The 27,750-nt window shown below is 33.9% G+C and overlaps 1 protein-coding gene across 1 annotated transcript in view; it reads right to left on the bottom strand.

Annotated features, from left to right (window-relative positions):
• The window catches only part of RIT2 (Ras like without CAAX 2), a 500,982-nt gene that overhangs the window by 218,035 nt on the left and 255,197 nt on the right, over positions 1 to 27,750 (bottom strand). Inside the window, exon 4 of the mRNA XM_044657845.1 lies at positions 27,235 to 27,426. Within this exon, the coding sequence (XP_044513780.1) occupies positions 27,235 to 27,426 (192 nt within the window). The remainder of the gene's footprint in view (positions 1 to 27,234; positions 27,427 to 27,750) is intronic.

The following is a 27,750-nucleotide window of genomic DNA, read 5'->3' as shown; positions in this document are numbered from 1 at the left end:
TCCAGGCTATTTTTGATGTTTTCCCCTTTAAGCAGCATTTCTATTGCCACAAAAGTTCTGAGGGATGGGAAGAATTAATTAATGAAAAAAAGAAAAAAATATATTAAGTGCTTTATGTGTTAAGCACTGTGAGTGAAGAGGAGAGAAGGACAAAATACAAAAGTAAAGAAGAAAGCTCTTAGCTACAAGCAGCCTATCTTGAAATTAGGAGATTCCAAATATATGGGGCAATGGTTGCCAGGAACAGGTATTTTGATTAAGTTGTGGGAGTGGTGAGAAGAAAAGAACAGATTTCTGACAATTGTTTTCATTTGATTGTGGTTCTATATCTGAAGAGTTCATGTGAAGGAGTAAATGAAGGATTTATTTAACTCCTCCTATGTACCAGGGAATATACTAATTATTTTACATACATTACCTAATAAGAGAGAGGGAGAAAGTGTATATTTGCATGTAATGTGTGAGTCAGAGAGACAGAGATAAAGACAGAGACAGTGACAGAGAGACAGAGGAAAAAAAAGAAGAGACAGAGAGAGAATATATATCCCTATGTTTCATGAATCCTTTGATAACCTATTGAAGGCTATGGACCTTTTCACTGAATAAAATTTTAAAAGAAAAAAATAAAATACACAAGATTATAAAGAATAACACTAATGTAGAAATAGAATTATCAAAATATTTTAAGTACAAATTCATAGGCCCCCTCTAAAAATTCCTTCCCTAAACCAGTCAAATTTAATTCAACAGAAGTTTTCTGATCATCTAATTGCAAGACTGTTCTAGTTGAAGGACAGAAATACAAAGGTAAAATGAAAGCTAGCTCTTCCCTCAAAGCTGGGAGGGAGGGTTAATAAGTAAACCTATAACTTATAGTTTGAGGAATAATAGATTGGTAACAACCCTGAGTGGATGTGAAAAGACTATAATGAAATTGGTTAAATATTGAAAGATAGTAGGGATTCTAAAGGGCAGAGGAGAAGAACAACTGCATTATAAGCATGGAATAAGTATAGCATAGAATCTGGTGCATAATTAAGAAATCTCAGCAGTTTGGTAAAACATGGAAGAGGTTATGTATTGCTTTACTAACCTTTGAAAACTCAGGATAAATTTCATGTCAGGTATCAGGATAGAAGCTTTGTCTCCAAATACAATCATATCCCTTTCCCCACTTCAAAGCAACTATAAATCCTATATTTCCTAAGGACAGTCATGAGTCCTAAAACCTTCCCCCATTTTTACAATGTGTCCCTTAAGGCTAAAAAGTTGGTCAAGTCAATTACAGGTCAATTGTTTTAAGTTTTAAGCATTATTATCTAGTTTATGACAGTAATCCTAGGAGGATTGATGGTTCTCACATTGGACCACTATCAGTTTTAGACTATTGGCTGATTGTATCACTTTCTTTTCTGGCATCAACCTAAGCAAAGATCAGTCCATTTAACATCCAACCCCATAATATTACTCTTTTAAACGGTCCTTTTTTTGGTAATGCTCACTACCTTCCTCCTCTGTCTATGTTGAAATCTTAACCATTCTTTAAAATCTAGTGTAATTTATAGTCTGAAATGAGTGGAACCAAGATATCATTATATGTAACAAAAGAAGTATTATTTTAAAATGACTTGTGTATATATGTTTCCAGAGAAAGAACTGATGAATAGAAATAAGTAAGACATAGTTTTATATGTACTTTTTTTTGGTCAAATGATGCCTTCTTTACTGCGGAGAGGGGAATGAAGGAATTAACTGGGTATTTTAATATAACAAAAAATGGTGCTTTTTTTCTTGGCTTTTTATTAAATATCTAGTTATTGGGGAAAAAAAACAACCTAGTTCAAAGGTTACCTCCATTAGTATTAATCTACAAAGTTTTTAATCTTTCCTAACCTTCAGAATTGAATCTCCAATTGCCTATTAAGGCAACTAAAATTTGATATCATAAAATCAACATATCCCAAACTGAGACCATTGAGCTTCTCTTGATAGCTTCCTCCTTTACACATGTCCCTATTACTATTGAGTACACCAGCCTGTCACCTAGACTTGCCACCTGGTTATCATTTTCAACTCCTTACCCTCAACTCCCATATCCAGGATATTTCCAAGATCTATTGAATTTACCTTTGTACCATTTCTTTCTCTCTCCTGACACTATAACCATATTCATCAAATCACACATGAACTATTCTAATAACCTATTGGTTGGACCTCTTCCCTCAAGTCTCTTCATATTCAGGCCATCCTCCTTTTAGCTTTCAATTTTTCTAAAGCAAAGATCTTCCAATTTAATTAACTCAAATGATTCCCTATCATCTATAGCCCTGTTGGTGACCCTATGGCACATGTGCTAGAAGGTGCTGCTCCCTTCCCCCTTTTCACATGTGCCAGAGGACATTTCTCATAAGACATTCTTACCCTCTGCCCAGCAGCCAATTTTTTAAATCTTAGTTTTGTTGTTTAGTTGCTTATCCATCTCCTGGATCTGCTCTTTTCTCCTTTTATTGATCTTAGCATGCATTTGGAGATATATATAGCTTTGGCTATATTTTACAAATTTTTGTATAGTTTCAACATTATCATTATTTTTAATGACATAATTTGATTGATTACATTATTTTTTCTTTGACCTATACATTTTTTAAGAATTAAGCTATTTATTTTCCAATTAATTAATCTGAATTATCTTCATAATAGTCTTTTTTTTTTTAAACCCTTGTACTTTTCGGTGTATTGTCTCATAGGTGGAAGAGTGATAAGGGTGGGCAATGGGGGTTAAGTGACTTGCCTAGGGTCACACAGCTGGGAAGTGGCTGAGGCCGGGTTTGAACCTAGGACCTCCTGTCTCTAGGCCTGACTCTCACTCCACTGAGCTACCCAGCTGCCCCCTGTCCCCTAATTATTATCGAATATGTTTTTTTTATTTGTGGTTATAAAAAGGTGTATTTAATATTTCAGATTTTCTGCATTTGTTTGGAAGATTTTTAGGTCTTAATACATGGTTAGTTTTTGTAAAGGTGATCTGCACACCAGAAAAATAGATATATTCTGCTCTATTCTCTTTCCATATTCTCTAAAAATCTATCTTATCTAAATGTTCCAAAGTCAATTCATCTCCCTATCTCTTCCTTATTTTTATTATGGTTATACCCCTCTAATCTTGAGAGGGATAAATTGAGGTTCTCAATAATTATAGTTGTACTATTTCCTCCAATAAGTCATTGAAATTTTCTTTAAGAATTTAAATATTTTGCCATTTGGTTATATATATATATATATGTATATATATATATATATCATATATATAATATATTCAATGATGATTTTAAGTCATTATCTGTGGTACCTTTTGGTAAAATGTAGTTTCCTAGTTTGTCTTAATTACTATTTTTACTTTTACTTTATGTCAGTGATTGTTTGCCAGATTGACCTTTTGTTTTATACTTCAGCTCAAGTAAAATTTTTTTGTAGTCTTCAATTTAACTCCAGGTGAATTATTGTGGTTGTTGTTTCAGATATGTTCCTTTTAAATACTATGCTGTTGAATTATAGTTTCTAGGCATTTTGAACTTGTCTTCCATTTTTATAGGTTGGTTCATCCTACTCACATTCAGTTGATTGCTAGCCATTTATTTCCCTCCATCCTGTCATTATAAATATAGCATTGTTATTATGTGTTATCTATCTATCTATCTATCTATCTATCTATCTATCTATCTATCTATCTATCTATCTATCTATCTATCTATCTGTCTGTCTATTTATCCAGCCCTTCTCTGAGTCTGTTTTATTCCTGACCATTGACTCCCTTACTTGCCTGTTGAGCAAGATGAATTTCTACAATCAAATGTTTATGTGTATGTATTAAACTCTCTTTAAGCCAGGTAAGATATGAATGAGATTCAAGTGTTGCATGTCCCACCCACTGTCCTTTTCAATGAATAAAGTTCCTTGTAAGTTTCATATATGCAAAGCAATTTTCACCATTCTCTTCCTTGCTCTCCAAATGCTTATTTTCCCCCACCCTTTTATTCTTCTTTTGAGAGTATCGAGATTTTATAGAATCATATCCAGGCTCTCTGTCCAATTAATCTACCTCTAAGATATATTGTGAACATATATCTTATTCCCCTATAAAAATGTAAACAGTTTAAACTTTCTTTAGTCTCTTACAATTTTTTAATCATATATTCCTTTATATGATTCTCTTGAGTCTTGGGTTTGAATGTCATCTTTTCTATTCAACTCTGGCCTTTTCATCTGGAATGCTTACAAAATTTCTATTTCATTATCCCCCCTGGAGGATCATACTCAGTTTTGCTGCATAGGTTATAATCTTATGTAGGTTCAAATCCAAACTTCTTTGCCATCTGGGATATTATATTCCATGTCCTCTGTTTCTTTATACTGATAACTTTTAAATGAAATCTTGCTTTTGACTTCATGGTGTTTGAATTATTTCTTTCTGGCTAATGTCAATATTTTCTACTTGAACTATAAATCAAGGATTTTTGGTTAAAATATTGCAGCAACTTCTTTTTTTGGAATTTCTTTCAGAAGGTAAGTGCTAGATCATATTAATTTCTAGTAGACCCTCAGGTTCTAAGATATCTAGGCTGTTTTCCTTTATAATTTCTTGAAATATTATTAAGAACTTTTCTATATAATGGCTTTTAGATAAATCTGTGATTCTTATATTATCTCTCCTCAATCTATTTTTCATGTTAGTTTTTTCTGTCGCATATTTCAATTTTTCCCTCTTTTTAGTCATTTGTCCTTAATTTTTTTATTGTTATCTCATTGAGCAATTAGTTTCAGCCAATATTCTGAATGACGGAATAAGGATCTAAAAATAACTTGACAGATTAGAAAAATAAGCCAAATATAATACCATAAAATTTAAGAGAAAACCAGAACATCCTTAAACAAACAAGAAGTTCTACAAATAAAGGATGGAGGAGGTCTGTCAGCAAGATTGTATTATGGATGAAGGAGTAGTTTTGAAATCAAGGAGACTGAGATCAAATTCTATTTTGGAGAGTATGACTCTGGGCAATTCATTTAACTTTAGACTCAGTAAGTGGAGATAAAAGAGTATTTTACTTCTCATAAGTAAGATGCTTCTTAGACCTCATAATGCTAATTAAATACTATCTGTTATTGTTGTTCTTATTTTTTCATTGTTATTATTGTAATGGTTATTAACATAAAATACTAGTAATTTTAGTGGATTGTCATCACAATTTAGCAGAATTCGATCCACCCCCTCCCCCCAAATAACAATGTGATTTTAGGCTACATTAATGGAATAATTATTTACACAACAGGGATAGTTTCATTTGTGCTCCTCTGTTCCAGTTGTATCACATTTGGATGACTGAAATAATTTATTTGCCTAAAACGTACATAATATTGTTCAGGAAAATACATGGTTGGAAGACCCTGACCAGTCATAGAGAATTAAGAATAGAATAATGAGGCTTTTGAAGAGATTTGAAATTGTGCCATAGGAAAGGCCCAGCTAATATATCTGAGAATATTCAGATTCAAGAGAAGAGAATAATTGAAGGTGATAGAAGGGGGAAGAGTTATTATAGTTGCAGTGTAGTAATATTTTAAGTTATTTCTCTATTGAAAAGGGATTAGATTTATTCTATTTGTCAGAAAAAGGGAGTTGAAATAGTAGGAATATGTAGGATTTGAAGAGAAGATTTCAGCTCCATGTAATGAAATATCTCCTAACATTTTAAGCTGTTCAAACACAAAATGAACTACCCTGGTGGGGAGCAAGTTCTGCATCACTGGAGATATTCAAACATACTTTAGTAGTAATACTTTATAAAAGTTAATTATCAAAAAGTGAAAGTCTTTTGGCCTCAGGGCACATCCTAGCTGTGTGATCCTAGGCAAGTCACTTAACTCCCACTGCCTAGCCTTTATAGCTCTTCTGTCTTGGAGCTAATACAGTTTTGATTCTAAAACTGAAGGTAAAAGTTTTTATAAAATTACATATGTATATATGTGTGTGTGTGTGTGTGTGTAGATTTTATTATATGTCTATATCTATCTATCTATCTATCTATCTATCTATCTATCTATCTATCTATCTATCTATCTATCTATCTATCTATCTAGTGAAAGGAGGGAAGAACTTTCAACAAGGAGAGAAAGCTTGGTTTCTAGTCCTACCTATTCCAGAAATCAATTGTGTGATCTCAGACAATTAATTTTATTTTTCTGGGTTTAAATTTCTTTGGCTACAAAATGGGGAAGTGTGGGCTAGAGTGTGAAGGGTAAAGAAGATACTCTTAAATGTAAGAATTTAAATTTAGGTTTTAGGCTAGATGTGATAATTCAAAAGTAATATTGTGGTCCCTGATTTAAAAATATTACAGCTTAAGTCAAAATTGACTTTTAGCAGATTTATTTAGAAAGAGGTGGAAAGAGTAAAAGTGGAAATATATAGATAAAGAGACAGAAAGTACTGTTTAGCTACAAAGTACCCTAAGTTTAATCCTAATGTCATCAAACCACAAATGTGAATCTGAAAGTGAATCTCACCAGAATTCAAAACCCTAGTTAGGAAGTAGAAATCCAAAGAGCCAGGAGGAAAATCTGCCAAGAACCTTCAGTGCACATGAGGCTAAGACTGCCAAGAATATCACCAGAACTTACTCTAAAGTGAGTATCCCAACAAAGGACCAACAAGCAGAGAGGGTCTCTTCACCCAAAGCAGGATCCAGGGAAAGAGTCTCCTCTTCCAGTTCAGCTCACCAATGTAGAAAGAATCACTGAATCCTCCAGCTGGCATTTTTAAAACAATTTTCTCAACTTCACTTCCTGTCCCTCCCCCACTTTATGGGAACCAATTGCAGTCTTTTGTTTTGCCTAACACTGCCCAGTAGGGGTGGGGCAGTGACCTGTGGAGGTGTGAGCTTATTTTAGTAGGTGACTTGTGAACTCTCTTACTTAGTTTCAAGTAGGGGTACTTTTAAATTCTTGATTTAATTAGCTAAAAATAGACAAGGGGATAATTAATTCTATCTTCAGACTCTCTAAGATCCCTTCTAGCTCTAACATACAATTCTATTATTGTTCTGTTCCAGAGGATTTTGCTGGAATCAGGAAAAACTCTAGACTATCTGAAGTAGAGGGCAGCTGGGTAGCTCAGTGGATTGAGAGTCATGCCTAGAGATGGGGGGGTGGGTTAGGTTCAAGTCTGGCCTCAGACACTTTCTAGCTGTGTGATCCTAGGCAAGTCACTTGACCCCCATTGCCTGCCCTTACCACTCTTCTGCCTTGGAGCCAATACACAGTATTGTACTCATAAACTCATAGCCCTAAAACATGCATGTATAATTGCCAAAGATAGAAGAGCAACAATTTATACGGATTCTCAATTTGCATTTGGAATATGTCATGCAGTGGGTATGTTATGGCTTCAGAGAGGATTTTTAACCTCAGCTGGAAAATCTATAGCTAATGCAAAAATTATGAGTGAAGTTCTTTCTGCTCTCCAACTATCCAAAGCCCTAGCTGTAGTTCATTGCTCTGCCCATACAGGTGGCACTGACCCTGTGTCTAAGGGAAATGACCAGGCAGATACTGCTGCAAAGCTAGCAGCTATAGAAGGGCCTGAATTAATTTTAACATTAACAACCACTGATGACTCAAATTTATCACTTTCCTATGACGAGAAGGAAGTAACAAAATGGAAGCAGAAATTTAAAGCTAAACAGATAAATGGAGTATGGGTGTCCTCTGAAGGAAAACCCCTGCTCCCTAGAAACTTTTATCGCCAAATTTGCCAATCTATTCATAAAAATGGTCATTTTGGTACCCAGGGCATCGTGGACTCTGTTAAAAGGGTATGGATAGCTCCTGGCATAACCACTATAGCCTCCAAAGTGTGTGCAGCTTGCCCTACCTGCCAAGCATATAACCAACACGCCTTTCGTGGCAAGGCTTTTGGTGGGCGACCATTGGCTTACACACCTTTTGAGCACCTACAAATTGATTTCATAACAATGCCAAAGGCTGGACAATATAAATTCTGTCTAGGCATAGTGGATCAACTGACCAGGTGACCGGAAGCATTTCCTACTGCCCGAGCCACATCGGCCTTTGTTGCCAAGGTGCTTTTAAAAGAAATCATTCCTCGTTTTGGCCTGCCTGCACGTATTGACTTGGACAGGGGGAGTCACTTTACTGAATCAGTTCTATCTGAAATATATTCCTGTTTGGGGATAACTCCCAAATTCCATGTACCATATCACCCTCAGAGTTCAGGCCAAGTTGAATGGATGAACAGAGAACTTAAAACCATGATTGGCAAATTATGTACTGAGACACATCTAAAATGGCCTGAAATTAAATATGTAAGAGGGAGATTTTAGGGATTTATAGATATGTATTTAAAATGTGGTCGCCAGGAATCAACAATTCGGATTTATTCTATAATTAAAATAGACCCAAGTCAGGATCCGGTTTAAGGTAGTTTATTTACAGTTAGGAAGGTAAAAGGTAGGTAAATAGAGAGAGGGAGAGGCCAGTCCAGGCCTGGAGAGGCCTGGAAGGAGAAAGAGGGTTAAAAGACTAATTAAACTAGGTTACAAGCCACAAGACCTTAGAAATCAAAGAGGCTATAAGCCTACTTAAGGCAGAGTTTGGAAACGCCAAGGTAGGCCAAAGAAGTCAGCCTAACTTACCCACGTGAAAATTCAGAGTAGAAGCATTCTGAGGTCTCAGCCGAGCACCTTTAGCACCAAGTCCAAAATCGGAACAATACACAGTATTGGCTCCAAGGCAGAAGGTAAGGGTTTAAAAAAAAAAAAGACCATCTGAAGTAAGTTTGATTATCACTCAAACACTGACTATTTTTGCAACATTTGTGTGCATAGCATTACTCCAGATTCTGTAGCAAATAAAACATAAAAATAATATAAGTCCCAATTCTTGAGGAAAATACATTTAAATTGAAAATTGGGATTACCAGATAAGGAACAATGTGTCAAAGTATTATAGAATTCTAATGATACTTATGATATATTGGATATTCTATTACATCTATACATCTATATGCATATATCTAATTTTTATACATGTCAATATCTGTTGAAGTTATATATCTATTTATATTTAGAGAGAGATTAATTGATTGATTTGTGGCAGATATTTAAGTTATATAAAAGATCAGAGATAATGATGGCTATTGTTGAGTTGTTTTAGAGCTTTTAGTTTAAGAAGCAGGTTTTAATTTAGTCCTAGAATCAAGGATCTAGAATTACAGAGAAGATTTCAGATGGAGAAAATGACAAGAACAAAAGTCTTGAGAGTAGATTATGAATATTTAAAATTAGAAACAAGGATGTGATTGAAACAATCAATGTCTACTGGTAAGGAATTATTAATAAAATTGAATAAAGAAGATTATCAGGGAAGCCTCTTGACCGAAGATCTAATTACTTCTCTGAATCAGTTTTAAGACTGATAATTTGATAATGGGTTGTTCTTAAAAATAAGTTCTACTTAAACACTATTACAGGTGAAACAGAAGGAAGGTCCAATTTTCAATCCTATATCTATCAATAAATTCTTATTTTCCCTAATAATTCATATTCATAATCATAATTATGTGAAATTCATAGGTCATGAATCATGATTCATTTCTTTTTGTCTTTCAGGATTTGAGGTCTCCAAAAGTCATTATTGCAACATAAATCTCAGAGAAAGTTGAAATAATCCTTATCAACTACTACTCAGCTGCAGATTTTTCCAAAGTCTGGAATGTATTCCCCTGGGGACAGTGTGGGTTAAATATAAGTCACTAACATGACACTTGATAAGGAGGATCATGATATGAAAAATGGCCCAGATTATTAAATTTTGTTGAATACACATCTCATATACATACATTTACTATGTCAATAAAATTTTTTTAAACTAAATCAATGATTTAACTGATTTAATCAGTCAAATATATTTTGACACTGAATGTACCACATTGATTATTAAATATGGTAAGTATATTTTTATAAATATGGTAAGTATATTTTTATATTTGACAAGCCACGTTCCACTATTATAATCAATAAGCTTAGAGCATATGACATAGATGAATTATATGATCTTAGACCTTACTTCATTTGAATGTCATCAACACCTCCAAGTTAATATATTTGTACATGTAAAAAGTACCATAGTATCATATTTTATCAATATCATTAATTAATATGTCAGTAATACTAAATTATGGAAAATTCCTATAACTTCTTTATAAAGTGAGATGATTTGAAAATTGTTATAAATAACTGTTTAAAATATCAGTTATAATGAAATTGAATTATCACTATTTTAAAACATATTTTATATAATTTTAATATTTTTAATTTTATATATTTTATATAATTATATAAATAATTTTATATATTTTTAAGAATGAAATAAGATTTCTTCATAATAGATGAACAGACAACTGATTTGATGAGAAAATCGACTGGTGTCAGTGAAACTAGTGAAATGAAAATAAAAATAATTTAAATAGAACAAATACAGCACCCCAAAGTAAAATACCCCAATCTAGAAAATGTTATCCCTATACTTATATCTGGGATCCTGAAGTATTATTATTGAGGGAGAGGAAAGCATTTGCTTTGTATGCATTCTTTATGTATTTATTTTGAAAAAAAAGAATTTGAAATATCTTTGAAGTACATACAACATATGTTGGCAAGACAAGGTAATTTTCCAGAGATGATTAGCAAACTTTTTTATTGCCATGTCCGTGACATCACAAATATTGCTTGTCTCATAAAAAATTCTTTACATAACTGCAAAGTATATAAATCTTCATTCAATAAGAGGAACATTGGGTTTACCTTTATTTTTTTTGTTGTTCAGAGAATTTTTCATATTTATTTTCTAACATTTTGCAATCCCTCCCTTTCTTTCAACCGTCCTTTCCAAGAGGGTAGATACACTATCATATAATACATATTTCCATGTTCATCATGTGAAATAAGATACATATTGCTTATGATAGAGAAAATTTATTGAAGAAATAAAGTGAACAATGGTATGTTTCAAACTGCATTCAGACTCTGTTTCTTCTATGGAGGTTGACATGCTTTTCTTTTTCTTTTTTTTTTCTTTTTTGTCATGAGTCTTGTGCAGTTGTCCTTTGTTGCAATTGCTTTGTTGATAATATTTAAGTCATTCACAGCTGATTATCATACATTATTGTTATTTTATACAAAATTCGCCTGGTTCTTCTTATTTAACTTTGTATCATTTTATATGTCTTTCCAGGTTTTTAGGTTTTTGTTTTTAATCAACTTGTTTGTCATTTCTTATGTCATAATAGTTTTCCATTGTAATAGTATACTACAACTTGTTCAGCCATTTTCCAAGGAATGGACACCCTTTTCGTTTCTACTTTTTTGCCACCTAAAAAGAACTGGCATAAATATTTTGGTAGAGATAAGTACTTTTTCCCTATCCTTAGTCTCTTTGAGATACAGATCTAGAGTAGTGCATTCTTGGATAAAAGAATAGGCACAATTTTGTAGCCCTTTGAGCATGGTTCCCGATTGCTCTCCAGAATGACTGTCTCAGTTTATTGCTTTAATAATGTAAAAGTGTACCAGTTTTTCCTCCTCCCTTCCAACATTTATTTTCCTTTTCTGTCATGTTAGCCAATCTGATGGGTCATAGTTGTTTTTCTTTTCATTTTGCTAATTAAAATTGATTTAGACAATTTTTAATATGACAAAAGATACCTTTAATTTCTTCATCTAATTGCCTGTTAGTATCTTTTGATTATTTGTTGAATGGGAAATACTTTGTATTTTTATAAATTTGACTCAGTCCTCTATATTTTTGAGAAATGTCTTCATCAGGGAATTAAGGCTTTGTTAGAGAGCAGAAAAATGGTAAGGCTAGGTAATATTGGATAAGTCACTTGCCCAGGGTCACACAGCTAGGAAATTTCTGTGGCCAGATTAGATCCCAGAACCTTATGTCTCTAGACCTGGCTCTCAATCCACTGAGCCACCTAGCTTCCCACAAACCTTTAACTTTTGACATAGCAAAATTATAGTTGGAAAAGCACATGGTGAAGAGTTAAAAAGGGTCCCACTTACACATAATAGAGTGGAAAAGAGAACTCCCCACATTTCTTAAACTTTAGTTATTAATTTAAGAAAAAAGTAAACAATAACATAGCAAATGAACAAAGCAACAGATGTAACCGAGGATATAAGTATGCTAATTAGATAATATGTACAATATGTCACTGAGATTCAAGCTAGGGAAGATTTGTTCATTTAAAAATCTCTTAATGCCCCAAGAAAGTAAATTTTCAATACATTTGACAGTGACTTTAGTTTAAAATTCATAATCTGAAAGAATATTATTGGATACTGGAATGATGACGTTCAAATAATATGAGACCAAATTCAGGCCCAAATATGCCAATTAAAAAGCTGGCTCCTCATGGAATTTGCATACATATTCTTTTTCTTGGATCACTATTAGTATTAAGAAATAAAGATAAGGAGTTACATTTTCATTTCAAAATTATTAACTTAATTTTTAAAAAATTAATTCAAATAAAGTATTGAAAAATTGTGTGGCCACATATGGACATAGAGAAGGGAGAATTTACATTACTACAAAATGTTACTTTTTCTCTGCCAATGTACTTCAAGGAATATATCATGTTTACATATAAATTATATTTTTCCTGTTAATTATAATAAAATTGAAACATATGTTATTTTGTGGTATACTCTAATTTATTTATACCATTTTCCTCTGACACTTGTTTATTTGGTACCTATTTTTGTTAAAGCATCTATTCTAAATATATTAATGCAAGATTCTCAAATTCATGATCTGAACTAGAAAACAAAGTGATAGTTTTTGTGAGGAAAACACTGAGCAATGTATAAACATTTAAAAAAATAATTTTGATTTGTTTCCCAATTTAAAAGTATTCCTAGAGATGAAATTGAAGAAAGTAAATAATTGCTTGTTAATTAGTTGATTAATCAGTTTGGAGAAGCAATTCTTATTTTTTTGAAGACTTAGATGTTTCTAAATATTAATGGATAAACTGATCATTTATTATAGATAAATATTGCCAATTTGGTCTTATTCCATTTGAAAAACAATGATTAATAGATTTATCTTTATACTCTGCTTAATCAAATATTTGAAACTGAAATTTTTATTATATTTCATGCTAGTGGGCTGAGTATTTGTCTGATTTATGAAAGTGATATACATTTCAATAATAATTAGATGTAATTTGTGTGAAATGTGTTTTTCTGCAATAACTATTATAAAGACAAAATATCAGTCTTGATATGTTAGTTTTTAAAAAAGAATTACATTATAGACATAGTAGAATGGCATTTCATTTTGAGACTTTTTATGCTAAAAATGTCAGTCAAAACTGAGGGACTTATGAGAAACAATGCTATCTACATCTAGAGAAAGAACTGTGAGAGTAGAAACACAGAAAGAAAACATGATTTATCACTTGTTTACATGGGTATAGGATTTGGGGGTTTGATTTTAAAAGATTACTCTATTACAAAAAATTAATAAATTGAAAAATATAACCCAGGGAAATTGCTTGTCAACTCTGGGAGGAGGGAGGAAAGAGGAGAGGGAGACAATAAGAATCATGTAACCATGGAAAAAAATTAAAAATCAAATCAAATCAAAACTGTCAATCAACAAGAATTTATCGAGTACTTATTATGTGTCAGAATCTGTGCTAAGTTCTATAAGGGTAGAAAGAAAGGTGTAAATATGATCCCTGCCCTCAAAAAGTTTTTATTTCAATGGAAAAAAGAACATGAACAAAAATATGTATAACCAAGCTTTATACAGAAGAAATAGAAGATAATTTTAGTGGGGAAGCACTAGCAATAAGGGAATAAAGGAAGTTAGGATGGTTAGGAACATGAAAAGCTTCCTACAAGTTGGGATTTGAGCTAAATCTTGAAAGAAACTAAAGGAAGCCAATAGAGAAAAGTTAAGAAGGGAGAGAATTTCAGGTATGGGGACAGTCAGTGGAAAGGTAGGGAGTAAGCAAATAGAAATTCAAGTTCTAGAAATATCCAGAAGTGTCTGGATAATTTGCCCTTCATGTTAAAAAGGATCAATGACAATATTGGTTGATGCCTTGACTTGCATTTGATTTGGATTTAAATTAGGGTGGTGTTACACATTTGTCAGCCTCATTCTGTCTTCCAGAGTTATCAAAGTCCAGGAGCATGACAAAAGTCAGGATGAGCAGCAATGACCCAGGATGCAGTGGATGAATTTAATGGCCCCTTCTTAGTGTCTGATCAATCTCTATCTGCTAGACTGCGCCAGCCTCAAGAATCTTTAGAACTGCTGATTGGAGCAAGAGGAACAAATTGTTCTCAACCCTTCTTCCACTGGAATTCATATACAGTTTTGAGGCCTTTTGGTTATATCCTACCTGGTTTAGCCCATCTGCTGAAATAGCTTTACTGTGGTATGTATACCATTCATACTGTAGATTCTTGGAGTCACAGGTTAGAGTTCAATGGCAGGTAGACACCAAAGATGGATGAATAACTCTGAAAAGGGCTCAGCAAACCCTCATAACAGAGATGATGGTCCTCCCTGAGCATCCCAGAGACCCCAATCTGGATCACAGAGTGCTTGAGAAATGTAACATGCATGATCGTAAGTGGGGAGTACTGTGGAATTCTGTGAGGCGGTTTACCCCACTTAAGATTATGCATGTTACAGAAAGAGTAAAGAAAGACTAGAAAGGCAGAAAGGTCAAATTGGGAATAGTTTTGAATGCTAAGCAATGTTTTCTTTTTTCATATTTTAGGGTCTAAAGAAACTACTGAAGCTCAATGAGTACAGAAGGGACATGATAAAACCTGTGCTTTAAGGAAATTTGGCAGTTGAGAGGTTAGATTTGAATAGAGGGTTAGTGAAGGCATGTTGACCAAGCAGAAGGCAATTATAATATTCCAGGTGTGAGGTGATGAAAACCTATAACTGGGGATGGTGGCTGTGTGAGTGGAGAAAAGGAATTTTTAAGAGATAATTTGAAGGTAGAAATTACAAAACTTGGCAATAGGTTAGCTATATAGAATGACCATGACAGAGCATTGGAAGATAACACTGAAGTTGAGAACCTGAGTGACTAGGAAGATGGTGGCTTAACCAGCAATAATATAGAAGTAAGAAAAAAGAGAAAGGAAAAGATTTCATCTATATTAAAATATTTCAATAATAATTATATATATATATATATATATATATATATGTAATGTAGTATTGATAATGCCAAGGTAAGCATCAGTCTTGGGTCACTTTTACTATTCATGGTCCTTGCTCCTTCACATGTGTTACTGAACAAAGGCAGAGAAATATCATTCAACAATTCTGAACTGGCCACCACAAAGTATAAAGAACTCATCCCTGCTTAGAAAGTAATGGAGAAAGGGAGACATGGGAGATTCGAGGAGAAATGAAAAGGTTTAGAAAAGTTCCTGTGGAGAGTAGGAAGATAGAGGAGCAGCCCTGAAATGAGCTTAGCAAACCTAATACCAGAAGAGTCCTATAACTAAAGAAAATAATCCTATCCTCCCAAACCCTCAGTTTCACAAACTAGAAGTCATCCCAAATTTCTCACTCTCTCTTACCTCAGGATCCAAACTCTTTCCAAAACTAGTCGAATTCACCTTTGTAACATTTCTCACATGCTCCATTTTCTCCTTTGATACTTCCATTATCCTAGCACAAATTCTAATATCATAAAATCAGGATTATTTCCTTAGTCAGCTAGGGAAGGTGGAGGGTTCTGCCTTCCTCATCTTCCTTACTCTAATTCATCCTCTATTCAGTTATCAGTAGCATCTTATTGGCTACAGGAACAAGTACAAAATGATTTTTTTTTGTCATTAAAAGTCCTTTATACAACAATCCCCTCTGAGCCACCCAGCTGCCCCTAAACATTTATAATTTCTGATAGGCATGAGGTAGTACCTCAGAGTTGGTTTAATTTGTATTGCTTTAATCATAATGATTTTTAGCAATTTTTATGTGACTATAAATACTTTTGATTCTTTTCTGGAAAACTGCCTATTTATAGACTTTGAGCATTTATCAATTGGGGAATGGGTCTTTTTTTTTTAAACAGATTTGATGTGGTTCTCTATATATATTAGAAATGAGGCCTCCATCAAAAATAATTCTGTCAATGCTTTTGATATTACTTTGCTGTCTATTGTACCTTTTACAAAATGTGCTTTTCCTGATTATTTCTTTTTGGTTATTCATTCATTTTCAGTCATGAATGACTCTTTGTGACTCCACTGGTGGTTTTCTTGGCAAAAATACTGGAATTGTTTGCCATTTCCTTTTCTGGTACATTTTAAATATGATCAAACTGACTTGCCAAAGGTCAGAGGCCAGATTTCAACTAAGGGCGATGAGTCTTCTTTAATGTAGGCCACAATCTCCATACAATACAACACATAGATTTCCCAATCTCTTTTAATTATGTTCATTTTTATTCCTAATTGTAATACTAGCTCTTTGCATTTTAGAGTTTATTCAAAGCCTTCTACTCCTTTAACATAAAATCTGTGAAATGTTGTGTTATCCTATCTGTGGCAGCACAATATTAGAATGGTTTCTTTCTAGATGCTTGCAATATATTCTCCTTGACTTTGGAGTTCTGGAATTTAATTATAATATTCCTGGAAGTTTTCATTTTGGTGTCTCTTTCAAGCATTGATAAGTGGATTCATTCAATTTCTATTACATCCTTTGTAAGATATCAGAGGATTTTTCACTTACACATTCTTAAAATATGATGTCTAGGCAGTTTTTATTGATCATGGCATTCAGGTATTCCTATAAATCTTAAATTACCTTTCCTTGATCTATTTTGTAGGTTAATTGTTTTTCCAATGAGATAATTCATGTTTTCTTTTTTCATTCTTTTGATTTAATCTTTTTCTGATGTCTCATGAAGTCATTAGCTTCTACTTGCCCAATTCTAATTTTTAAGCTCTTTTCTTCATTGTTTTTTGTACTCCTTGAAGCTGCAAATGCTAGTGTTCCTCTTAGCCCTGGAACTGTAACCAGGTTAGGTTCCTTCTGCTGCTGCTGTTGCTAGTGCTAGAGCTCTTTTCTGCATTAGAATTAAGACTTAGGGTTTGTTTTTTAACTTTTTTTTTTAAACTTTTTTTTTTTTGTTTTTAACTTTAAACTATCCAGTTCTGATCTGGAACTATGACCCAAGAATGCCTTTGGGCAATAAAGTTGTCAAATAGCACCAGGTCTTGTTTCCAGTGTTAGCCAAGGGTCCCATAATCTCTTTCTCATCCATTTTCCAAACCCCTTATGGTCTCTGGGCTGAGAGCTCCTGAAATTGCCACTACTGCTGTCACTGACTCCATGGCCTACCACTACTTCTGTGATTTATAAATTAAGGTGGCCCCAACCCTACTGTCAAAGACATTTCCTGTAGACTGTCTTCTTAGTTGTTTTAGGCTGGGAAAATGTCTCACACAGAGACATGGCTCTACCATGCCAGAATTTGATTTGAGGAATTTTCAATTCTGTTGGAAGGGAATGTTGGGAGAATTTGGCTGGGTTGCTTCCTCTAATCTGCCATCTTGGCTCCCAATAAAAATCACTGTTTAATGGGGTGTTTTATTGGTGAGTAACTAGGGCCAGATTTGTAGAAGGGAGTTTATCCAGGCTGATAGTTGACTGAGTGTCTCATTACAACTCTGACAGCTACCTAAGGGGTATGGAGTTTGGGACTATGAGCACTATCATGGGCAGTACATGGTATCTTGAGGTGAAATTTTGAAAGCAAAGGTAACAAAGGACTATAGACACACTCCTTCTCTCTCTCCATATTTATTCTATGATGATCTACTTTGGGAAGATAATATTCTCTATAAGTGGTTGGATTCTGGAATATTTGGAAGCAATTAATTTGGTGCTGAGGTTTGCTTCAAGCAACAAGTCAGGTTTCCAATGTTTCATTTGATTCTTTTTTTTTTTTCACTTAGAAAGAAACAGTCTTGTTCTTACAGCCTTAGTCTGACTTGTCAATTTTACAAACATGGCCAATGACCCGTGAAGCGCAAACAATTCAGCAGATGTGCCATGAATCAGGGAAGGAAATAAATGGTAACGTTCTCAGGTTGAACTGAATGTGTCTCAGGGAGTTGTCATGTTTCCTGAGCTAAGGAGGTGGGAGCCCGCTTGGCCTTAGGATGTATAAATTTTTTAAAAATGATTTGCTAAAGGAATAATTCTTAAACTTTGTGTGTGAATAGATAATAATTTATATACAAACATACACTCATATAAATGAATTATACATGTACATATGTATTATATATAATGATAGAGGATATGTAATAAATTATAACATGATATTCTATATATAACTCATGTATATGACTTCATATACACATGAGATATAGAAAGTCATGTATGTATATATAGACACATTCCTATATATACACAATATGTGCTATATGATACATAACTTGTATATTATATACTATAGTATATTTTATTATCTATAACTCATGGCTATTTGGATTGTATATGTTTTAAATATGTATACATGTAAAAGTTACATGTATATGAATATGTCTTTATATTAATGAGTATATATATGTACATACATATATTTGTTCAGTCATTTTTCGGTTGTGTCCAACACTTTGTTATACAATTTGCTATTTCTTAGGAAAGATTTTAGTATGGTTTGCCATTTCTTTCTCTATTTCATTTCATAGATGAGGAAACTGAGGTTATCAGAGTTGAGTGACTTGCCAAAAGTAACACAACTAGTAAGTATCTGAGTTTCTTCCTGTCTCGAGGTCTCACACTCTATCCACTGTGCCACCTCACGGCCAATAGGATTTACATACAGACATATTCGAATGAACATACATGTATATATACGTACACATGTGAGTGTACCTTTAGATAGACATGCTCATATACATGTAACTCTGTGAATATGCATTCTACATAGATGCACACACATACACTTTAGATGTATATGTACACTTAACATATATAGATGAGCCTAGTGATATACACACATGCATACATGCATGTATATATGTATGATACATAAGTAGGAATATAACATGTGTATATACATACAGTTGTATATCATATATGCTTGTAAATATACATATATTGCAGAGGAGTAAAGATTTCTAGAAATTCAAGGTTATTTTATAATAGGCATTCTGTAGAATTTAATCTCCAACATACCAAGAATTATATTTTATAGAGTTTATTAATAATCACTTGAATTAGAAGGAATAAAAAGGAAATAGAAGTAAATAAACTTAATTATCTAACAAAATTAAAGCCACACGAGCAAATTCTCCTGCTTTTCACCTCACCACACCCCCTACAGAGCGCTATCACAGAAACAGAGGGCGAGAGGTGAGACTACACCAAACTCATATCCTCCCTACATCAACATGTAACGTGAGAAGGAACATGGGATGCTGGGAATTGGAGTTCTAGGGTACAGAAATTAATTACACAATTGTCAACTCTAGGCATAATTAAGTAAATGTTATTTTTGACAGTTATCACTTTAACTTTCATATCACCATTTAATAATAATAAAATATAATAATCATTATATTCTATATAATTATATTCTCACATAGTTTCCTTTTAAGTTTTTTTTTACATTTTTTATTTTATGCATTAAAAACATTATTCTGAGGAGAATGCCATAGGATTCCATGACACGTAAATATGGTGAAGAACTGCTATGCCAGTGCTGGCAAACCTTTTGGAACATTTTAGGATCCCCACGCAATGCCATTCCCCAACCCACCCTCAGATTGCACGCCTGTGCCCTGGCCTCCATTGCATGCCATGCTCCACCCCCAACTGGGTGCCCCAGCCCCGGACTTCATGCAATGCCCCACCTACCCCTTCATTCAGGGGGGTGCTAGGGGTGTGCTGGGAGGGGGGCAGGCTACAGACTAGCCATGACAGGGCCAAGCTCCACGGGCTCTGGATTTGAGGGCAGGGCCAGGCTCCCAGCCAACCAAGCCAAGGGCCTACACAGACCCACAGAGAGGTCTCTGTGTGCCATCTTTGGCACACATGCCATAGGTTCACCTATGACCCTATGCTTGGGCAGATTTAAGAGATACAGGTGTCATCCAGGAGATAGAAGGAGGTAGGAAGAAGGAGACAGGATTTTTGACAATGGTTAACCACTGTGATTGTTTACAATGGCTGAGACATTGATTTGATTCTAATTCAATACCCCTGAGTTCGACATAAGTACCATTTTAAAGCTTATTTCTTTGAATTTTTTTCTGCCCATCTTTCCAATTATAATGTTATTTCTACCCCTGTTCAACTATGAAAAATTCTTCTCATTATTTAAGAGCGGATGAATTCTTAAATCATCCTTAACATCCATTTCCTACTATTCTATCTGAATTCTCAAAGCATTTATTTTCTCAACCATTCATTGTGACATGTGATTATAGTGACCCTGAAAGCCCTTATAGTTCTCTAATTGGTTCATGTGTAAAGTGTCGTCTCACCAAAAACAAAATGTACCTGAAAAAAGTACTACACGCACACACACATACGCCTTTATTATTTTCCATATCTCTTAATTCCCTAGCTCAGTACTAGATACAAAGCAGATGCTCATTAAATTGTTTTTTTACTTATATTATCAATTTTATAAATGTTATTTGGATGAGGGTTTGCCTGTACAGTGCAAGAGAAAAATATTTTGGCTTTAGAGCCTAGATACATTTTTTAAAAGAGAAATCTTGCTTTACTTATTAGCTTTGTAATATTGAACAAAAGTTTTAATTTTAGCCTCTTCATCTGTAAAATGGAGCTACTAAATATCTGTGCTGTATAATTCACAAATAAGTGTGCAGGAAAGGCATTGCCAATATGAGTGTTACACAAGTTTATTTATTCCTTGTCATTTTATATGGTTCAACTCACTGCAAAAGACATGATCCCTTGGACTAGGGACTTCCATAAAGGAATAGTACATATTATTTCAGGAATCCGACTTGGTGCTTAAAGGGTTACAAGGATTTCAGAAAGCTTTGTTATCAAGGCCTCAAGCTATGCATTAAGTTGCAATTAGGCTGTCAGCATTGGGGGGTTTGTCATGTTCTATCTTTGGATAAAACAGTCTGGGGTCTAGTAATTGTCATGGAACATTTTAAAATCTATCTCTAGGAATCCCTGAAACTCATTTCATTCAGAGTTCTGTTTTTACATTTGAGGAAAGCTAAGGGAAAACAAGAATTAACTCAAGCCCACTCCCTGGCATGACGGCAGAGGACTTTATGAAATGAGAGTGTGTGCAAGGAGGCACAGAGTGGGGAAAGAAAACTAGGACTTAAGGAGTGCTCTATGATAGGCAATGGTAACTCTTGGCAGAATTAAATAGGAATGGTAATGATTTGCAGGTACCTTCAATTTCTGTTATGTCACCTTCATTTAAAGACAACAACAATAGCTAACATAAATTTTAAGATATGTGAAGTACTTTACATTTATTATTTTCTCACAACAAGCATAGGAGGTAAGTACTATCATTATTCACATTTTCAACATCAGAAAACAGGTTGGCATAGAATAAGTATTTTCCAGAAAATGTCTAAGGCAATCTTTGGAGTTGCATTTTCCTGTATCCAGTACTTTATCCATTATATCTCCCACATTGTTCTTTTGTAATCCTCAAAGTCCTCATTTCCCTGATGTAGCTTTGTTATTGCCCAGTTCTCTTGACTTTGATTTCCCAACTCAGCTGGCCTCTTCCCCAAATCCTGCATCTGTATTATCAAACATTTTCTCTTCTCCTACAACCCATTGAAATGAACTAGTCTTCTTTCTCTCCAGGCCCCATTTAGAAACTGAAGTAATTCTGATAAACCAATTCACATCTCGGTGATAATGACTGAAAGCGGTTCAATGAGGGCAGCTAGGAGTTTCAGGGCTGGAGATGGGAGGTCTTGGGTTCAAATGGAGCTTCAGACACTTTTTAGCTATGTGATCCTGGGCAAATCACTTAACCTCAAATGCCTAGCCTTTACTGCTCTTCTGCTTCACAAATAATACTTAGCATTAATTATTAGATAGATGGTAAGGGTTTAAAAAAATGGTACAATATGTTTGTTGTGTCTCTTTCACTGATCTTCCAAATAACATATTGTTTTTAAAAAGAAGGCATTGTTTTCAATAATAGGAGTTAATAATGATGGAAATATCAGGTTCCATAATATCTAGACATAGAGACAGATTCTTTTTTCCCTTGTGTCTTATCAGATACGTAGATACATAGTCTAATGATAAGGGAAGAAACATGCAAGGAAATTAAATACTATGTGCCAGGAACTGTACAAATAGTAGTTTTACAAATATTTCATTTGATTCTCACAACAACCCTGGGAGGTAGATTCTATTATTATCACTATAAGTTGGTGATAACAAAGCAGACAGAGGTTAATGGACTTGTCCATGGTCATATAACTAATAAATATCTCAGGTTAAATTTGAATTCAGGTATTTCTGACTTCAGGGCCAGTGCCCAAGCCACTGAACCACTCAGCACTTGTAATATTGATTCTGATCATATAACTTTAAGTTGTTCCTTTCTTGGGTCACTAATCTTATTTGGCTTTATGACAGAAATGTCTCTAGTCATAAGGAACAATTTAAGGCTATCATTTCCTATCATTAGAGCATGCTAAGTAACAATGACGAAGTGGGATTTTCTTTTGCCTATTCTGAAGGATTTAGCTTTCAAAAATATCTCTCTTTGTGTTATGGCTATCAATAATATTTTCTTCATATATTTGGACATTTAAAAAATTTTTTATAAATTCCCACAGTTCTTTTGATAAAGAGTATTCAACTTTGAATATTTTCATTGTTTAGATGTAGAATCTGAGGCCCAAGCTACCAATAGCTAATGTAGCAAGGTGGCTAGTGTAAAAATAAAATTAGGTGAGTAATGCAAGACACAAGGAATGCTAAAGAGACTCTTGTATATGAAAAATAAACAATTTATTTAAATATATATAAGAGAAAAAGGATTTCTAATTCTAAGGGATTCTAACTCCAACCAAATAAACTTCCAGGTCCTGCAAGGAACCGCTACTCCTGTGGTTCACAGGCTATGCTAATCCTCCCTGATCTAACTAACCAAATTTATAATATTCTAAATAAGCCTAACCACTCTAACTCTTAACTTTGCCTTTAAGTTACAAAGATAACCAAGGCTAGCTGGTTGAGTCTCCGCAAGAATCAAGTTAGAACTCTGAGCCTTAACAGGCTCAGAGTCCAAACCAAAGACCAGGTTTTGTTTGGTCTTTTCACAATTTAACCGATCTATAGACAGTAACAGATAAATGAACTGTGTTTCCCGAGTTAGAAAAGAAAACACTCCACTACTTTAAGTCTTTCACTCAGACCCGGATAGAGAGAGGCAAAGATGTTACCTTCTCCAGCCCTGAGAAAGCAGCTGTGTGTGGCTCTGTCTACTGCCAGAAGCCACTCCTGGAATGCCACACCCAACCAGTGAAACTGTCACAGAATAACGGTTATAACTGCCACCAGTTGAAATTAACACTCTCTCTCAGCTCTATTTGAAACTCCAATTCTTCCTCAAGCCAGCTTCTCTACTTCTTATTTCTAAACTAACAAAATAATACTTATTTTCTAATATCATCCTTATATTAGGTGGAATAAAATAAATTAAAAATCAGGCTTGGAGTCATATCTACTTTTAGAATCTTACTATCTAAATGACCCTGGGCAAGCCATTTACTAGATATTTTCTTCAATTATAAAACAGGGATAATAATCATGATCTATTCTGAAGGACACTTGTGAGAAACAAATGAGTTAATATTCCTGAAGGGCTTAGGACAGGGACTGACACAGAGTAGTTACTTTAAAATGCTAGTTTTTTATTATTATTATTATTTTAAACAGAGCAGATCAATTAAGGTTCTAGTTCTGGTTCTTTGCTATTTGCTATTTGCTAGAGCAAACTATTTGCTATAGATCTTTGCTATTCCTTCTAAAACTCTAGGTAAGTAATTTAACCTCTTTCTGGACCTAGCATAGTTTTAGAGATAAAAAGGAATCTTAAGATTTTCTAGTTCATTGTATCATTTTACAAATGAGGAAACTGACAGAGAACTAGAACAGCTTGTCCAATAAATTCTGAGTCCTAGGTCAAGGCCAATAGAATCGAAGAGCCCAAGTTGGGGGGAGTTAGCTTAGAAACCACCTAGTCTAAGTTATATCTGATCAAGAATCTACTCTTAACCATGCCAACCATGTTCATGCAGCTTTCCTTTAAGACTCTATATAAGATAAGGGAGGAGCCCACCATCTCCTAAGAAATTATATTTAGTTGGAAAATTTAATTCTAACTCATAACACAGATGCCTAGAAACTATGTCACACTGAATATTACTACTGTAAAGGAATGAGCAAATTAGAATGTAGATAGTATACTAAACATAGAAGATAGAAAAAAAAGTCTTGGGTATATTACAATTTATAAAGAGTACAAAGTCCATGTCTTTAAAGAATTTCATAGAAAAATGGAGATCCTAAGCAGAATGTTTTTGAAACAGTATAATAACATATATTCACACATATGTACATATGCATATGTAAAGGCATATTTTTGTGTGTTTATGTATATATAAGTATATATGTTTTTGTCTGTATATAGAGGCCTAAACAAAGAACAAAGAAATACCCATGTGGTCCAGAATGTGGATATATACTTTCCTACCCTAGGGAAATTGAAATGGTTTAGGAAAATCCAAAAATGTAGAGATCAAGTGATGGATAAACTTTTTAAAGAGGGGGCCAAAGGAAAGAAAATGCTCATGTCAGTCTGTTTCTAAGGAAACTCTTTCGAAGTTTCATTTTATTGTATCCTACTGATTGTATTCATCAGATTAGGAATAATGTCACGAGGCTGGATAGAACATTTCAGGGGGCTGCATCTGGCTGGTGGGCTGTAGTTTGCCCATCACTGGTATAGAGAAAGGAATCATCCATATTGCCAGATTCATCCTGTAGCAAAATTATTCTTCAGAATAGACCTTGATATTTATCAGTGGTTATGCCTCTTTTGTTTATCTTTTGGAAGCATAGTTAATTATTGGAACTTAAAGCTATTGTGTTAATACTACATTTAATTAAAGATTAATATAAAAGAAAAATAAGGATTTTTAAAAAATAATTGAAATGTAATAATACCTTGAGGATTGACTCACACCTTAGGATCATTATATTATATGTTATATAATAATATTATAATATTACATATTATATGTCATTATATATTACTTCAGAGGCAGAGCAATTTGAGCCAAAAGGTAAAAGGGGAGTCATACATTAAGGTTCTTATTTAGACATATGTCTAAGATGAATAAAAGGGATATCATGAGTTGAGCCAGAAGGAAATTGAGGAATGGGTAAGAGGTGAAAAAAAAAGACTTATTTGTGACAAAGGAAAGAAAAATCTAGTAGATCTATTGACCACTATAGATATTTCAGAGTGAAAGACTCGTTGAATCTAATAGTTATATTTACCTCTTCAGTGGCTAAGGAAATTTCCACAAAAATTAATCTTTTTCCAATCTTCCCACTTGCTGCCTATCCATTAAAGAATCTGTGATATAGTCCGCTTGCTTACTTAATTATTAGCTACCATATGAAATTTAACCTCAAAAATCAAGTAGTTAGGGATTATTTAGGGATAAAAAGAAATCAGAATTAGGGAAGGTAACCCAACCTCTGTCTAAGTGTTACAAATTTTCCTAATGTGCAGGCTCTGACCTATATTGATTGTACTGCCAACTTTTGATTTACTATAAACTTTCTAAAGCAGTAGGGGAAGGGACTACAAGGATGAGAAAAGGTATTATATTTCCCTCAGGCTTTAAAAGAGGGAGGGTGTTTTTATAACAGTATGTGGCTGATTCAATCCTAAAACTGCAAAGAAGAAAGGGAAAGAGGGCAGAATGAATTATGCCCAATTGCCCCCTCCAAAATGATACCCACTACCTCAAGTAGTATTACATAAGTAAACAAAAACAACTTTAATGAAACATGATGTTAAGACATATAGCTTCTCAGAAACATTTGGGAATCTCCAAACTTATGTTTTCATTCTCCAGAAACCTCATCAGTGGGAAATTTCATTATGCTATGAGATTGAATCTATCTAGAACATCTCATCAGATCACTCTCTTCCTGTCATCTTGAAATCTTGATAGGAGAGCAGGGGTTTGGAATCCAGGGCTTTTATTTCAAAAGATGACTTGAGAATTTTTCTTCCCTTTTTCCCCACCAGTTACAATGCTTTGGGGCTCCTTTGGAACTTTAAATCGTACCCTACAAAAGGTAGCTCCACCAACCTACTTTATTGCTTTATTTTTTTTGTGTTGCCTTCTCCCATCAGATTGTAAGCTCCTCTAGGGCAAGACTTGTTTTGTTTTTTAGTTATATTGTTACTACTTAACACTGTGCCTAACACATTATAGGTACTTAATAAATGTTTAATTGAATAAATAAAGTAAATTATGAACATATATATGTAGATATATATGTATATGTGTATATATATATTCACATGAGGGAACCAAAGTAAGGAATTTAAAAATTCCTTACTTTGGTTCTCTCATGTGAAACAAAAACTAATCAATTTTCTCTCTTGTTCTTGATAATCTGCTTCTATAGAGTGTTATAGTCTTGGATTTAGTCTACTGACTAGGTTTACTGACTCAATTATGGAAACTAGATAAAGTGCACATCATTCAGAGAGTTTTCTATAAGTATTTCTAATCCCATTTGATGCCTAGTGACTGACTCATTCTTAGCCATTGATTTCTGTGAAGGAAATGAGAGCAGATCAGAATTATCATATTCATTAAGACTCAGTATCATGGTATACTTCTAGAGTGCCTTCCACTAGAACAATATCAAGAGGATAATTATCATAACTTCATACCTTTTCTACAAAATAAGTAAATAAATACAATGAGCTTATGGAATTGATCTCATATGTTATGGTAATTAGACATGCTGTGAAATAATCTACAGAAAAGAAAATTAGCAGATTCAATTGGCACTTACCTGTCTGGCCTGCTCTAGATCAATTTTGTTCCCCACTAGCACCAAAGGAATGTCATAGGTGTGGCGGACTTGGTAAATGAGTTCTTTAAACCCAGCAGCTTCCTGGAAGGACTGTCGGTCTGTGACAGAGTAGCATATAATGAAGCCTTCTCCACCTCTCATATACTGGTCCCGCATGGCTGTGAATTCTGCCTATAGAGAAATGGTATGCTTGATGTTCAAATTTAGCACAGAAGAGTAAACACATAACATCAATAGATAGTAAGTCAAACCTCTAGAAGCATGATGACTAAATATTACATTTTTTGAACACTTTTGGATTTTGCTGAGTTAGGGTTTTTGTAGCTTAATTATTTTTATTCACTTCAATTGCTACCATCATCATAAGAATCTTACTGATTGTTAATGATACGTCTCTTGTCCTCCAAATAATTTTGAATACATTTAATATTGCCTTAATCTGTGGGCATATATCATCGCTTTAGGAAAGGGACTTTCAGATCATCTAATCCATCT

Source organism: Gracilinanus agilis, chromosome 1, assembly GCF_016433145.1.
Source record: "Gracilinanus agilis isolate LMUSP501 chromosome 1, AgileGrace, whole genome shotgun sequence".
Lineage (NCBI taxonomy): Eukaryota > Metazoa > Chordata > Mammalia > Didelphimorphia > Didelphidae > Gracilinanus > Gracilinanus agilis.
This window is presented reverse-complemented; position numbering and strand designations above follow the sequence as displayed.